Source organism: Arthrobotrys flagrans, assembly GCF_004000055.1.
Source record: "Arthrobotrys flagrans strain CBS H-5679 chromosome Unknown unitig_8, whole genome shotgun sequence".
NCBI classification, from domain to species: Eukaryota; Fungi; Ascomycota; class Orbiliomycetes; order Orbiliales; family Orbiliaceae; genus Arthrobotrys; species Arthrobotrys flagrans.
In genome coordinates this window covers 4,054,683-4,069,370 of record NW_027137553.1, presented here as the reverse complement: position 1 = coordinate 4,069,370, position 14,688 = coordinate 4,054,683, and the positions used below count along the sequence as shown (strand labels likewise).

The window sequence follows — 14,688 nt, the reverse complement described above, 5'->3', positions numbered from 1 at the left end:
AATCTCAATCAGATATTTGATACGATTCTACAGAAATGCCCTTGGACAGTTGGTGTCGCGTCGACGCTTCCTTTCAAAGGGGCGTAAAACCACTTCGGGGACCTAGTTAGCCATCTCGGGATGCAGCCCACAGCCACATCTTATTACCCAACAGGCGAACGGATTTGTGACGGCCGTTGCCCAGACCTTGGAACTTGTAGCTCTATTGTCGGTAATGTGCTGACTAGCAGTATTCAATTTCATTTTGGCTACCTAGGCGTGAGCTTGAATCAAAAAAATACTATGGAAATGTATTCAATAGGAATTCTTACTAATATAAAGACCGGGTGTTCGTACTTAGATGTGGAGGGATGTCGAGTCCTCATACCTACGGATAAATATTACCATTGGAGGAAATTGGCTTCACACCCAGCATGCTGGCAGGAAAACGTAAGGAATTAATCGTGAGATTTACGCATAGTTTATTCCCGACGGTGACTTCAATGCCACCCCAACGACAGTGACTCTAAATCATGATTAATTGAACAATGAAACAAGCTAGAAGCAAGACTTGGAGTAACTAGCGAGTACTCGGTCGGGTAATCCCACCGTTGAGCCGTATAATAACTTGAACTCGTATCTAATTCGTGAAAGTTTATTTTATGGATCCACTGTTCCCTCGTCGTGAATAGAAAAGGACAAGTATGTGACTAATATCGATTTCACAATGAAGTTATCGATCGGACGCGGGAATGAATCGGAGCCGAATTTCCCGGGCTCCTTTATGGTTTTCCTCGAGAAAAGAGTAAAAATTAAGGACGAAGAGAGCCAAATAGTCAGCCTCGTATGCAACATAATGGAACGAAACAGCCGCGAGAATCCCGGGAAAAGTCGCTTACGAGGAGAGGCTCCGGAGCTCTGTATGCACAAACTACCCCACTTCTTGCTGGAAAGGAACAAGCGCATTGGCCATGGCGGCGTTATTAAGCTTTGATATAATGGAACATGTGTCAAGTCGTGAGGATCTGATGTCTGATCTGTATATCACAAATTGCATGACGCCACCGTATTGCGGTGTTATCTTGGGTTTATTAAGATATTAATTGGATGCTAAGAACCTAAACCCTGTTATATCAGTGACTTCCCTGGTCTCGTGTTCCTACCTAGGCCATGTGGCTCAAATCACAATTAGTGTGGATACTTACGTACCTAGGTAACTATGTAAGTTGGTCTCGTACGATCGTGGGTTCACCGAAACTAAGTCGGTTTGGGGTGGGGCTGGGATGATAACAACGCAAGCCCCGGACAAAATGCAACATCCGTCACGATCTCTGACGATTTCGATGTATGTACGCAAAAATTCGGAAACCGGCAGATGTGCTATCTCCAAAGAATCCGAGGCGGGGTCTCGTATTCGTCTCATAAGGCGCCCCAAAGGTGGTTTGCGAGGCACACTGCGGTTACCCAATATCGTCCGTTCCGACAATGCTATTGATGAGAATACTATGTATATAGCCAAAAGTTATTTTCCCCTGCAGCTACCCCAGATCCCTGTACCCCCGACGTTGAAAGTTTATCCAAGCATCAACCTAAAATGAAACAAACTATGGCGGCCGGTCAGCGAAACAGTGTGTTGTTTGATTTCGGAGCGTCTATACGAAGAAAATGGGATTGTAGTCGAGAGAATTCGACGTCCATATAACCGTCGAGAATTCTCGGATTTGGAGTTGTGAAATTCGTTTTTGTCCTTCAAGACAGTATGCAATATGAAGAGCATTACTAGGGAAATCATTTTGATGGGAGCCTTCGGTCTCGCCGTTGCGGCTCCGAATCCCTCGTCTCTTGGAACATCATTGACGATTCTTAAAGACAATGATTTCTATGGTAAGTAGTAATATAATATTCAAGTAGGGAGTCTCTTTGATATGCTAACAGATCAACTGTAGCGCAATACTCCAACAGGACATCCTCTGCTATTCTCGTTGAACAACCAAAGACATTCGCCGCAGCTAAATCCATCTGTTCATCCCTTTCTGAAAGCCTTTGGTCTCCAGAGCTTCAGAGTTTTACAGCCGGTGTAAATAACTCCCTCTCCTACCAAGCCTACCTCCGCAAGTATTCCTATAGCCAGCAATTCTGGGTCGCAGACGCCGAACCAGCTTCGAAGCCCAAGGATACATGCAGAGCCATTGACCTGGCAGGGAAAGTTCGACCATTGGACTGCAATCGCCTCCTTCCAGCGCTCTGTTCCCACAGCGCACCACTCAGCAACTATAGCTTTTCGGACACATCTGAAAAGTATAGAGTTACGGTATCGGCTGGGAGCCAAAAGATCACTGGGTTTAGAGATGGATTCGGTTTCAGATTCAAGAGTATCCGATACGGTTCATCTCCCGGAAGGTTTCAACATACATCTGTCTACGACGGTCCTAGCGATGCTGAAGCTTTAGAGTACAAAGATATCTGCAGACAATGGCATGATGGAGAAGACATCGGAGCTGAAGACTGCTTCTTTTTGAATGTTGCGACTCCATATCTTCCTGGACCGGCTGCGAAGAATTGTGATCTCAAGCCTGTTTTGTTTTGGATCCATGGAGGTAGCAATGTGGAGGTCAATGGCAATCGTGGAAACTCTGATGGCATCAATATGGCTACACGTGGCGATGTCGTGGTCGTTAAGATTAACTACAGACTCGGGCATTTTGGTTGGCTAGCAATTGATGGAACATCCATCACAGGCAATTATGGACTTGGAGACATGATTACTGGTCTCAAGTGGGTACGAAAGAATATCAAGGCCTTCGGTGGAGATGCAGACCGTATTACTATCGGTGGGGACTCTGCTGGAGCATCCGATGTCAGGGCACTGATGGCATCAGAAGCTGCGAAAGATTTGTTCAGCGCAGCGATCATGGAATCCCTACCGATTGGATGGTTCCCAGTCAATTTGTTTTCCCACTGGCTTTCAATCCCAGAATCAACGGGTATATTCGCGCCCATGGTTCTTCAAGAAACCGGGTGTGGTGCCGCAGCTGATATAGGGGAGTGTTTGGTTAATGTTGACCCTGCGATTTTGACCCCTATTTCCTCCCCTGTCGGGTAGTAAGTTTTCAATCACCCAAAGTACTGGTAGAAAACAAGTCAGATAGCGCGGTACTAACATATCGATCGAATAGTCTCGCTTTCCCGGTTCTCGACAACATTCTATTGAAGACTGGAGATCTACAAGTGACGGGCAAAGGTTATGCTGCTAAAGTTCCGCTACTCATGGGCGTGAACCGTGACGAAGACTCGATACAGTTATCTCCATTTTTTGGAATCCCTGACGCCTATACCTATCTCGAGTACATTAGTCAAAACATTGTATTAAAGGACATTACGGAGTTTGCCAACCACCCAGCATTCCCACTGCCTCCTGGCGATCCGGCCTGGTCAGCTTTCAACCTCACCCAAAGGGTCCTAAGCGATGGGGCCGTCAAGTGCCTCAATTGGGCAACCGCGTATTCTGCCGTCAAGCACAAAGTACTACCTAAGGTCTTCACGTACGAATTCAATCGTACATACCAACCGGTAGAATACACGAATCCTTTGTGCGAGCCACCAGTTACTCCTGGACACCCCTTGGGAGACCCTGATGCGGAATACTTTAAGTGCCATAGCGGTGAAGTAAATATAGTTCATGGTGAACTGCTTTACTATGGCAGGAATATTAGGGATGAGCATGATATTCCATTCCAGCAGTTAATCATAGACTATTGGACCTCATTTATCTGGAACAAAGACCCGAATCCAAAGCCTGGGTACTTGAAGGCGAGAGGATATTGGGGAACTCTGGGCCAGGTGGCTAATACTGGAAAGTGGGAGAGCGTTAACACACGGGGGCCAAAAATGATGCGACTGCAATGGAATGGTGGGTCAGTAGACTTGAGCGAGAAAGTTCAATGCGAGGCTGTAGGATTTCCCTTCGACTATTTTGAAAGAGCACTATGAGGTGTAGGACAAGTGTTCGACCTCAGCAATACCGTCAATCCCGGCTCCTTCTAAAATATACATTGATATATAACTATAGAATCCCCTTAACCTTAAAAACATTAGTATACTACTTAGAGATCATGTATTTGAAGTCGTCCCCAACGGCCCAAAAAGATCGATTTTGAGCCGCCCGTAGTATGATAGCAAAGCATGACCATCCAAACCCCCCAAAACACCATAGTTTTTCGTTGTGCACACAGAAATGCAACATCTCCATCTGAAGTCCGAGACTCTTATCACCGATCCCGGGAACACCTGCCGCCGACGCTTGATTCATAAGCCAATGAAATTTCTTTAAGAATTCTGCAACCAGGGTCAGTAACCTTCGGATTGACAATCAAAAATTTGCAAAATGCATTCAAATGCGAGCATCCAGAGAATACCGCGCCGGATTCAACACTTCCGCAGTTTCGGAAGACGACACTTGCATGCTGTCAGCATTGGATCCCGTCCTCGGCTCCAATTGCCGCCTTCAAGATTCCTAAATCCAACAATCAACACATTACCGATTCGAGGATACTCGTCCACACCAAATGTTCCTTCCGTTGAGAGCTGCCCCTGTGGATCGGATTTGAGTATCCCAGATCTGGGGGACGACGAAATCGACACAAAGTCTTCCTTGACGGGCGTTATTACTCGTCACTATCGTCATGTCCTAATTCACACTGGTACGATCGACTGGCCGAGTAGAATTGAAGACGGCCGTTCCACATCTTCGAAGTTGAAGTCGATAGTTTCCCGGGCTGCAAAAGAAGACAGTACTTCTATTACTGCCAAATTAAAAGCTTTAGTATCCCGAGGAAATATCTACGTTGATGTATTTTTGAACTCCGATGTCTTTCAGTCTATGATAGATCGCTAACAGTTTCCTAGCCATTTTATCCAGTCCTTGTCACCAACACTTCTCTTCCAACGGACCCTACTGCGAAAGAAGGTCATGGGACAATAACAATATTCCCAGACGCTGTAGAAATCACCTCTATACCAAATTCCACAGAGAGCCTAAAATCTCTGGTCACTTCTTTCCTACTCCCACCTTCCAACCCTTTATCTACACAAAAAGACTGTGACTCTTTTACGGCGAAAAAGATATCAAAACCGGTGGTGTTGACCTGTTCACATGGAAATCGTGATAAACGGTGCGGAATCCTAGGGCCCGCGATAAAAAAGAAATTCGAAGAGGTCCTGTCGAAAGATCACCCCGATGACAAAATCGACTGTATTATTGGAGATATTTCGCATATTGGCGGGCATAAGTTCGCGGGAAATGTAATAATACACCTCCCTGGCGGCCACCCGCTTTCTCAGGCTATAAATAACGCCCCGGCATCTACGCTTCCAATCTCTGGGCCGGAGGACGTCAAAGATACGGAGACATCGGGTCGCAGTGTCTCAATTTGGTACGGTCGTGTTATGCCGTATCACGTAGGTAAGTAAATTCCGCCGGTTATTCTAAAATATTAATATATTCACTGATCGGATCGTCTACAGAGGGAATCATCCAGAAAACGCTAAAAGAAGGCAAGATTGTGAAGGAGTTACTGAGAGGCGTTGTCAATTCCGACGGTGACTTAGTAGACTTGCAAACTATTGGATTTAAATAAACCGGAGACTCTTAAGTGAGGAAAAGAAGGTTAGAGGTTTAAGAGACTATTGTTCGCCTCCCAACCCCAGAATACCCAATTAGATGTTATACTATAGAACAAGATGTTACCTGACGTTCTACAAGCCTGCTGATGATACACTTAAATAAACATGCGGTATCACAACGCAAGATCCCGTTGCATTTTGATAGACGTCCAGACGCATATAGACGTTCGTCCAATTGCTGGGCGACGTAGGCAAAAGTTCAATTGAAATAAAGCAGTCGCATATAGCCCCGAGCCCTACTCTCCTTCCATCAGGCGCTGTTGTTGCCATCTCTCTGAGGATCAACTCTACATCTCCAGCTTCAAAGCTTTCCAAAAACCATCTCACCTCTCTGACCAAACCCTTCCTTCAAACCTATCACCACGCAAGATGATGTCCCAAAACAAGTCAAAGAGTAAGGGCCCCGCCGGCAAAGTCTCCGATGAACAATCCCTTACCGACTACACAATGCCTGGAGCATTTCCCACATTCCTTGAAGACTCGGTCGCCCGCCGTATCAAGTTTGGAGCCTTCCTACCTCTATCTCCAAATTCCCCGGGATGGATTTCACAACCGCGATCTAGTCCTTTTCCTTCTCCCAAAAAGTCCGAAGTCGATAGAGACGTTAGTATGACTCTGAGCTCGCCACCCACCTCTCCCATCCAGTCTCTCATCCAATCTCACATTGGGAATAACCTCGACCATGATATCGAGACGTCAGATTGGTATTGCCCAGAGTTATGGACCCGCCAAAAGGCTGCAGACCAAGAGGCCAAAGCCTCCAAGTTGATTGTATGTCTGATCCTTTTTTTTTCTTGCTGTCATAATAAATCAGTTGGCTGATATTTTAAATCAACAAAAGGGTGACTTGAACCGAATCAAGGCCACTTTGGAGTACTATTGCGCCAACAATCTTCAATACCATTCGAAATGGGTTCGGATTCTCGCAGACCATATTACCTTGCTCGCTGAAGCTAGAGGACAAAAATTGAATATTGCTGTTGCATATCATGTCTCGCAATTAAAAGCGTTTAAGTACCGTCAACAACTCGAGGTCAGTTAGCCACAGCCGAGATATAAATAGATGGGTTATAAATCCGTACTGAATTCAAAGTTGAGATTTAGGCATATATTTTAAAGAGCGAGGCTAAGAGAGCCTACAATGAAGAGATGGAGAAGAACAGGCAGGGAAGTTTGAGGGGAAAGGGTAAGGTTGCGAGAACGGATGACACCTCCATTTCTAAAATAACCCATCCTATGAGCAAGAAGAGATCCACCAGGAACAACATCCCCGAAGACGTGATGCTAGAAAAGGGCAAATATAAGGATGTCAACTTCAAACTAGTCGGCCAGATGACTTTCTTAAAACACTAAAAATGTCCAAGGCGACTGAAGCAGAATATTTCGAGTCCTTCCGCCAACTCCGAGATGGTATTTTCCAAAGTAGGTCTTTACCCCAGCCACCAATTCAGTAACGACAGTATATGCCTTACACGGTATATCAATATACTAGGTCTCCGAAGCCCCAGCAAGCCGTATGATCCTCTTTTCTTTATGCGTAAATCCAATAACGAACTCGATACTAACCCAACGACAGTGACACCATCCGATGGCCAGAGGACCCGTACATCAATCCAACGGCCTCTCGTGGAACCTATTGAAAATATAGAAACAAAGCAAGCAATTCAAGACCACGATTCAACGGATATCGATATTCCCAATGTCCCCGGCTACTTGGACCCTAACGAAGAATGCACAGTGCAATGACCTTGCTTATATATATTAGCACCGGTACCAGTACCAGGTTGCACGTTGGAAGAAATTGAGGGGTTTTTTTCCTGAATGGCCTCTCCTTTTTTTCTTGCCAGTCCAATATATGTATTCCTTCTGTGGTTTCTTATGGAGCCGTCTGTTTTCCGAATTATTCCATACCGACTTTCACAAAAGACATGCACTATTTTTATGCCACAGTACCAGTGGGCCAAAGAGAAGGGATTCCGATTATCGCCAAGGCCGTCGAGTAAGTAGACAGAATCTTGACTTCTCGCTCCTCCTGGATAAAGCTAATCCCAAATCTCGTTAGATTATGATCGAACAATTGTTTCTCTCTGGTATAGCCTTTTCAAATACAATATATATGCCCTCACCTCAAATTTATAGTTGTATGTTCCTTAAATGTGTAGATGTGATCCAAAGCCATAAATAAAGTAGGTAGTTAGGAGCTTGAATGTAAACACTGTGGAATTTCAGCGTCATTCTCAGCTAACCCTTCCCTTCCACTCCCCTTTTTTCACGCCAGCAGCGCTGACAACGATAACGGATACCTTGAAACCGCATCATCTCCTATTGTCAGTTACGGCATCATCCCCATTGTCAGGTAAGGCATCCCAATCCTTGTAGAATAATAGATATGAATCCAGGAATCGAGCAGCTAAAGACCTACATTCTTTTAGTTGAACAAACCTTCTCCAAAACGCCTCCTTGATCTAACTTACACTACTACTGTTCTCGCCTCAGAGTACATATTACTACCTGAGTACAAATTGGCTGATATAAATTTCTACGATTCCTTAACAGCCCAACCACGATGTGTAGTATCTGGATCCGTTTCCTCACCTGCGGCCACGACGACACCGAGTACCATCATTATGAACACTCGTGTACCCGCGAAGACTGTGAAAATCAGTTTGCTACGAAGAGGAATGTTCCTTGTCATGAATGTATACGCAGTAAGAAATGGAGGATTGTTGATACAGGGGCTGAAAGATATGCTATTGAGAAAGGGAAGGAGATGTTTCCGGTCAAGATTGATTGATTGATTAATTTACCTTGTGGGTTTTGGCGGCCGTTGGTGAGTAAAGTGGGTGGAATTGTCTATAAGCAAGTACTTGCTTACTTGAGTACTTATTGGTAAAGCCGGAGGCTGATTTTAGCACTTCAGGTGTTCGACTTAGGCATCGTCTCGACTTACAATTATGCCGCCAATATTCTAGGCTCTACGAGATTATGTTTCAAATTTGCTTTAGGTCAGCTGCTTTCTCTAAATTGACGTTTCTACGAAAGCTCATGTTAATTGAGAATGGAATCCTGGACTAGTATAGGTATTTCGCAAGGCAACTTCAAGCAAACTTTTCCGAGGCGCGGAATAGAAATTTAATCAAACATATCAGGAGAAAAAGATCCTATGTTTGGAAGGTTCATAACATTCTAGATAATAGATTAGTTATGTCGGCCGCCTCCCCATAAATGTCCCCCTGAGCGGCAACGATCTTAATACTATCTGAAATGATCACACAATTATATGGTTCAGTATTCGAATCACCATTCAGAATCATCGCCGCCTTCAGAGCCTCCAAGAATCCCACACGATTCCCCAGAAGGTGAACACAGTGTTATAAGGGGCCTGTGGGGTTCCACTCCACTAGCACGCATATAAAACAGGCTTGCCTGTAGTCATAGCATACCCTTCACTAGTAACCAAAAACTCTGCCTTCCGGAGCTCGCCTGTCTTCCCAGCTACTACCTCTTCTGTGAGTACCAGCGGAAGCATATCCTGCATTGTAACACGGTTGACATAGTACCATAACCAACGGATTTCTGTTGTTACAGCTGTAGTCGATGATAGACCATCATGGCTGATTGTAGTGGTAGTATATATATATATTTCCAATAAACATTGAAAGCGCCAGCCGTAGCATCAATAACGACAAAACCCGTTGTAGTATAGGTGGTTTCTGTGCTAGTGTAAACGAGTTCTTCAACTACATCAGTCGAAGTTGTCGTGAGGTCCCAGTAAGGGTGGAAAATTATATCGTAGATACGATGGAGACAGTCCCCGTGAACTGTGAACAGAAAGTCTGGTAACTAAAAGAGGTTATGATTTCATAGGCAAGGATGCTGGAGGACGGGCTTGAATCCGAATCTGTGCTACTTGTTCTCGCACTGGTAGTTGTATTGCTGGTGCTGGTACTAGTACCGGTATTAGATGATGTCGAATCACTTGCAGAGGAAGATGAAATTGACCCTCCTCCAGATGTAGATGTCGAACTTTCACACGAGCTAGATGTAGACCCTGTTCCGGCTAATATCCCAACCCTTGGGCTAGTTGTTATATAACTGTCGGACGTTCCAGATGTTGTTGACGAAGATGAATGTTTTATGTAATGCAAATTTAGCGGAAGGAAGACGGGGCCGATGTCCCCACTTTTGCCATCTTCAAAGAGAATTCTCCGCTAACATCTCTCGGAACGGCGTAGAAGGTGTATACCAATTAAGTTTCAGCAGCGTTCCAAAGAAATAGAAAGTACCTGATTTATCAGATTCCGATACTTCGTTGGGAATAGCGTGAAGAAAACCGCCTATTTCATAACTTTCAGTACTTGTATCATCTGGCCGCTTACGAGGAAGAGTATTGTTTGTGATCCTTAAGAAGACAGCTTCAGTTGTTTCGGTTGTGTTTGCAGTCGCCAGCTCTCCGAGGGATGAAATTTGAAGATACTGCGGCTCTCTTCCTTCCTAGACCAAAACCGGTTTTTGATCGTTGTCGAGAGCAATAAAGTGTTCGGTGAATGCAGCATCGCCTCGCAAAAGAAATTCGAAAGGCTCGTTCGAAGTACTACCTGTAGCAGAGGTAGTTGAACCCGTTGGGGATGGGAGCGGTGGTGCCTTAACCTCGAGTCCATACATGGTGCCTGTGATACCGTGGCTTGGTTGCATTGTATGTACAATGGGTGGCGGTATCGCCGATACCCACCTCGTCTAATGTAGTATCCGACCGGATATAGGTCTTGGATATTATCAGTACCCGACTAGGCACGGGTACGAGACAATCAGTACCTATTGTTGTGCCGTGAATGCAAATCCTCCGAAGGCTGTATTGATAACTGTTGCAGAGCATACAGTCCCACCTGGCTATTAATTATATATCAGATAATGCTAGTTACTACACGAGAGCTATATTGTATATTTAAAGTCGTCGAGTCACAAACTATAATATCCTCCAATGATCTGGGTCATTTTCATGCTGAAGTAGACTATTTTTAAAAATAGTAAGAAAGGCACCCGAGGTAGTCTCTATTCTTATCAGATCTCTTCCTTTAGCCTTATCGCCCAGTCCTTATAATAGCCACTAAAGGCCCATTCCGAACCTGCAGTCTCTCTCAAAGCCACCAAGGGTCCCTCCGGAACCCCTATTTCGATCAACCGCCTTGCCAGGGCTGCCGATCCACACACACAGATATACTGAAGAGGCGCCCATTTGGTCGTATCATGTAAATCCGTACTTGCGCCGCTTTCGACCAAAAAGTCAACAATTTTACCATACGCTGCCATGTGGCTATCCCTTAGCCCGTTAAAAATTGGCAAACTATGGATACCGCCGAAAATACGTCCCTTTGCATCGATATCCGCCCCGGCATTTACTAATAGTTTGACTGCTTTTATGTTCCCAACGGATGCAGCGAGATGGAGAGCTGTAAGGCCATGCCCATTCGCGGAATTAGGATCTGCGCCGGCGGCCAGTAACATTTCCACGATATCCTCGTTTCCCAGCCATACGACTGCATGTGACAACGGCCTAGCTCTTCCTTCTGGGCTAAAATTGATGTCGACACCTTCATGGAGTAAAATGGCAACAAGCTCAATTTTCCCCAACGAAGTGAAAGCATTTATCGGGCTCAACCCTTGTGAGGTTTCTGCCAAGAGTTTTCCGTCCGGGACAGATAGGTTTTCTTTGATACCGGGTTTGAGGCTAGATTCATCTAGCTTCCAGAGATTGTCGAACGCCTCGATGTATGGTTCCATATATTCCATTCCGAGAACCAGCATCTGAGCTTTAGATCGAGCAGCTTTCATCTTTGCAATGGTGGTTTTTAATCGCTGTGCCTCTTTTGACCCTCCGTTCATAACGCAGGATGTTACTAAGCATATCTCGCACACTGGAGCAGGACCCGGCGCTGTATTTTCCTGCTTCCAATTTGCATTAGGAGGCCGTGGATTGAAACGGTAGAAATCGGCTGCATCAATATGTTCCGGTCCACTCTGGCGAGGGTTTATGGATAGATTCTCTAAACCGGGGACTACTGGTGCCGAATTCTCAATTTTGTTGCTTTGATCATATGCAGATGTTTCAGAGGGCCTCGTGGGGTTTCCCCTAGCTGAATTGTCGTAGCCGCGCATTGGTTTGCGTTCGACTCTTTGGGATTCTCCCGAAAATGGGTATCCGCCGTACGCGTAGGAGTTATTGTATTCTGCCATCGAAGCTGTGATTTCAGATAATATCGATATGTACTGAATCTGAAGAAAATAATGATGTCGATGGGAGATTAGAAAGCCATGGGACCGTCATCTGGTGGAGCAAGGCTGAACCAAAATGCGGCGCTACAAAATCGAGGTTCCAAACAAACCGATTGGATACCCCTGCTCGACCAAGCTGCCATCCGTCCAGTCGCAGGGCTCAAGGGCCCCTGCTAGTCTGTGCGACACGATGTCGAGCAAACGTTGCACAATGATAGCTGCCCATGTTGTCTTGGTCTCTAGATGCGAGATATCAAGCTAGGTGGACGGCTTCACATAGCAAACCGCTGAGCTTCTAGAGCTCCAATATAATATGTATCCACACTCCATATTGTCCTTTTCTCTCGTCCCCACCTACAACCTTCATCCTACACCTCAGCTCCCCCGACGACATCACGTCCATCATTATTCCTTCAGTCGTCTCCAACGTCGTCAATTGAACCCTTTGAAAATCCTTTTATATCCCAATCCAATTGATTGTGTCCATCTAGAAACATTCATCCCATACGTTGAAGAAATAAGCCCATTCTCCCAAAACATCTGTCACAATGGATATCAGCATCATCCTAAACGCCGTCAAGCCAAAGCCTAGCAACTCTCCCAAGCAAGGAGCAAGACTCCACGACCACACCATCCATGTCAATATCAATTCCACCTGAGGCAAAGCCTTAACTTTGATGAAACCTCCTACTGACACTTCCACTTCCTAACTAGTTCGGTCATGGGATCATTAAATATCGTCAAGACATTGCTCGATGGCACTGGGCCATCCTTGAGAAACTCAAGCCTTACTACCATCCGGGGAATGGCACGGCTGAAGCCGAGATCATTGAAAGAAACGTAGTTCACCTCATCGAAGATGTTTGGGTAGGGGGGACCTCGTCCTCTAAGTCATACTTGTTAGAAATGTGCACTAATGCCTGAATGACAAACAAAGATCAAATACTATGCTAGAAATGAAGACAAGCCTCGTAGCAAGAAACGTACCATTGACGAGGTCCAGAAAACTGAAGGAGAAGAGGGAAAAGAGAGCTTCACTAGGAAGCGTCCTGCTGTAAGTCGATAGGTATATCAGCTTTCGGAAGGGCTTCTTACTAACTCCACCGTCTGCATCAAAAGAGAGCCGTCTCTCTCAAAGAGACCGCGTTGAGCTTCAAGCTTGACTGGGACAGCACGGACAAGAATGTCGCCGTCTCTAAAAATCTGGACGACGATGTGATGATGGCTGAAAGTGAGAACCCCCCCGCTAATTCAAAATATGGAGGTTTTAAGGAGGATAATGAGGATGAGAGTTCAGATAAAAAGGAGAACCAACGTCCTATCGGTTCTTCCCATAGCTTCCGCAAGAAGTTTCTTCGAAAGCTCTGGTTGGCTGCTAGAGCTGCCTAGAACTGGTTCGCTATCTTTCCACTCCCATATCCATCATAAATGCTAGGATTGTCTTCGTCCATCAACTCCAAAGCCTGATTCCTCTCCGCCTGATAATCCTCCGGTCCCCTCAGTACAAAATAAACCGCCTTCCCAGCCCTTCTCCTAACCTCCAAAAACGAAATCCTCCCATCCGGCACCTTAAACTCCCAACCCCCAAGCCCTGGCTTCTCCTCAGACGCCCCGCCAGCAATGTTCATCCAACATTTACAAGTAGGATTGACATCCTCATTACACCCTTTGAACCCCTCAGTCGTCAATTCCCTAATATGCTTTCTAATCTTCACAACTTCATCAGAGAGTTGGTAGTACATATGCACAACTCTGTTTCTCTAGCGATCGGGAGATTTTCTTCTTGATAGGTATTCCAATTTCGATAGTTCATTAGTTCTCGACAGATTTGGCGGGTAGGTTCGAAAACGTTCGGCGTATTTGTTGCAGTCTTCTTGGGCCCGTTGGAGGAATTTTAGGTGGAGGAGACGAATGGAGAGGGTTGTTGAGGTGCAGTCTGAGGGGGTTAGGAGCATTTTTTTAGTTTCTTCCAGTACATTCCAGGTATTACTGACATTTGACAATATTGGGTATGGCCGGCCAGTTTCAAATATTTCGTGGCGATTAGGGATGAAAGTTACTGACGATGGTGTATTTCTAAACTATCTATATTTAACTCAGGATATCCACTCGATAAACAGCATCCCCTGGACCTAATCCACCTAGCCACGTTGTTTCCATACCATGTTTTCTCCCCAAATTTCTGATACCACGCGGCATACCATAAGTCCAGTTTTCAGGGTCATATAAAATATTGCGTGAGACTCGAGGCCGAGATTCTAGATAAATTTAGAGGCATTTTAACATCCAAGTTCATATGGACTATACTATAGGACCAGCAGGTTATATTAGTATTAAAACCTTCTCACTGCAGCTGGTCCGAAGATAACGAAATCCTCTTCTCAAAGCTAGTTGACTAGCTAAATTTCTCCACCTTTGTGAGAAAAATAATTCACGAAACCGGTGCGGTGACTTGTTATATATACCACGAGCCAAGCTTCTGTAACAAGGTTTCCCCCATCGTACGAGGTCTATAGCACCGAAGGAGTCTAACCTCTCATCCGTAAATCGGCCACGAATATTGAATTCCGATGATTGCTACGTAAAGCGAGAAAGCCATGTATTCAACTAGAGTACATTCTCAAGAAAAAAAACGACCCAAAAGATAAACTCAAAGGATGCCCAAAAACTTGATCACATGATATGCAAGCAAAAATGCATTTCAAAAACGCCTTCCATAAATTCAAAGAATGGCAATGACCAAAAGGCAATGAC

At 45.2% G+C, this 14,688-nt stretch overlaps 6 protein-coding genes across 6 annotated transcripts; 5 read left to right on the top strand and 1 right to left on the bottom strand.

Annotated features, from left to right (window-relative positions):
• Positions 1 to 1,745: 1,745 nt before the first annotated feature.
• Positions 1,746 to 3,969, top strand: DFL_007669 (uncharacterized protein; the record flags this gene model as incomplete). The annotated part of the gene is made up of 3 exons (XM_067637286.1): positions 1,746 to 1,863; positions 1,926 to 3,081; positions 3,156 to 3,969. The coding sequence occupies 3 exons, from the start codon at positions 1,746 to 1,748 to the stop codon at positions 3,967 to 3,969; spliced, it is 2,088 nt and encodes a 695-aa protein (XP_067488819.1).
• Positions 3,970 to 4,363: 394 nt separating this feature from the next.
• DFL_007668 (uncharacterized protein) lies at positions 4,364 to 5,615 on the top strand (the record flags this gene model as incomplete). The annotated part of the gene is made up of 3 exons (XM_067637285.1): positions 4,364 to 4,828; positions 4,885 to 5,440; positions 5,503 to 5,615. The coding sequence occupies 3 exons, from the start codon at positions 4,364 to 4,366 to the stop codon at positions 5,613 to 5,615; spliced, it is 1,134 nt and encodes a 377-aa protein (XP_067488818.1).
• A 415-nt stretch (positions 5,616 to 6,030) lies between these two features.
• Positions 6,031 to 7,014, top strand: DFL_007667 (uncharacterized protein; the record flags this gene model as incomplete). The annotated part of the gene is made up of 3 exons (XM_067637284.1): positions 6,031 to 6,432; positions 6,503 to 6,694; positions 6,766 to 7,014. The coding sequence occupies 3 exons, from the start codon at positions 6,031 to 6,033 to the stop codon at positions 7,012 to 7,014; spliced, it is 843 nt and encodes a 280-aa protein (XP_067488817.1).
• A 54-nt stretch (positions 7,015 to 7,068) lies between these two features.
• On the top strand, positions 7,069 to 7,407 carry DFL_007666 (uncharacterized protein; the record flags this gene model as incomplete). Its single annotated transcript, XM_067637283.1, has 3 exons — positions 7,069 to 7,083; positions 7,154 to 7,175; positions 7,238 to 7,407. 3 exons carry the CDS (start codon positions 7,069 to 7,071, stop codon positions 7,405 to 7,407), a joined length of 207 nt encoding a protein of 68 aa, XP_067488816.1.
• Positions 7,408 to 10,722: 3,315 nt separating this feature from the next.
• DFL_007665 (uncharacterized protein) lies at positions 10,723 to 11,895 on the bottom strand (the record flags this gene model as incomplete). Its single annotated transcript, XM_067637282.1, has 1 exon — positions 10,723 to 11,895. One exon carries the CDS (start codon positions 11,893 to 11,895, stop codon positions 10,723 to 10,725), a length of 1,173 nt encoding a protein of 390 aa, XP_067488815.1.
• Positions 11,896 to 12,482: 587 nt separating this feature from the next.
• Positions 12,483 to 13,323, top strand: DFL_007664 (uncharacterized protein; the record flags this gene model as incomplete). The annotated part of the gene is made up of 4 exons (XM_067637281.1): positions 12,483 to 12,572; positions 12,649 to 12,801; positions 12,872 to 12,988; positions 13,054 to 13,323. 4 exons carry the CDS (start codon positions 12,483 to 12,485, stop codon positions 13,321 to 13,323), a joined length of 630 nt encoding a protein of 209 aa, XP_067488814.1.
• Between the last annotated feature and the right edge of the window lie 1,365 nt (positions 13,324 to 14,688).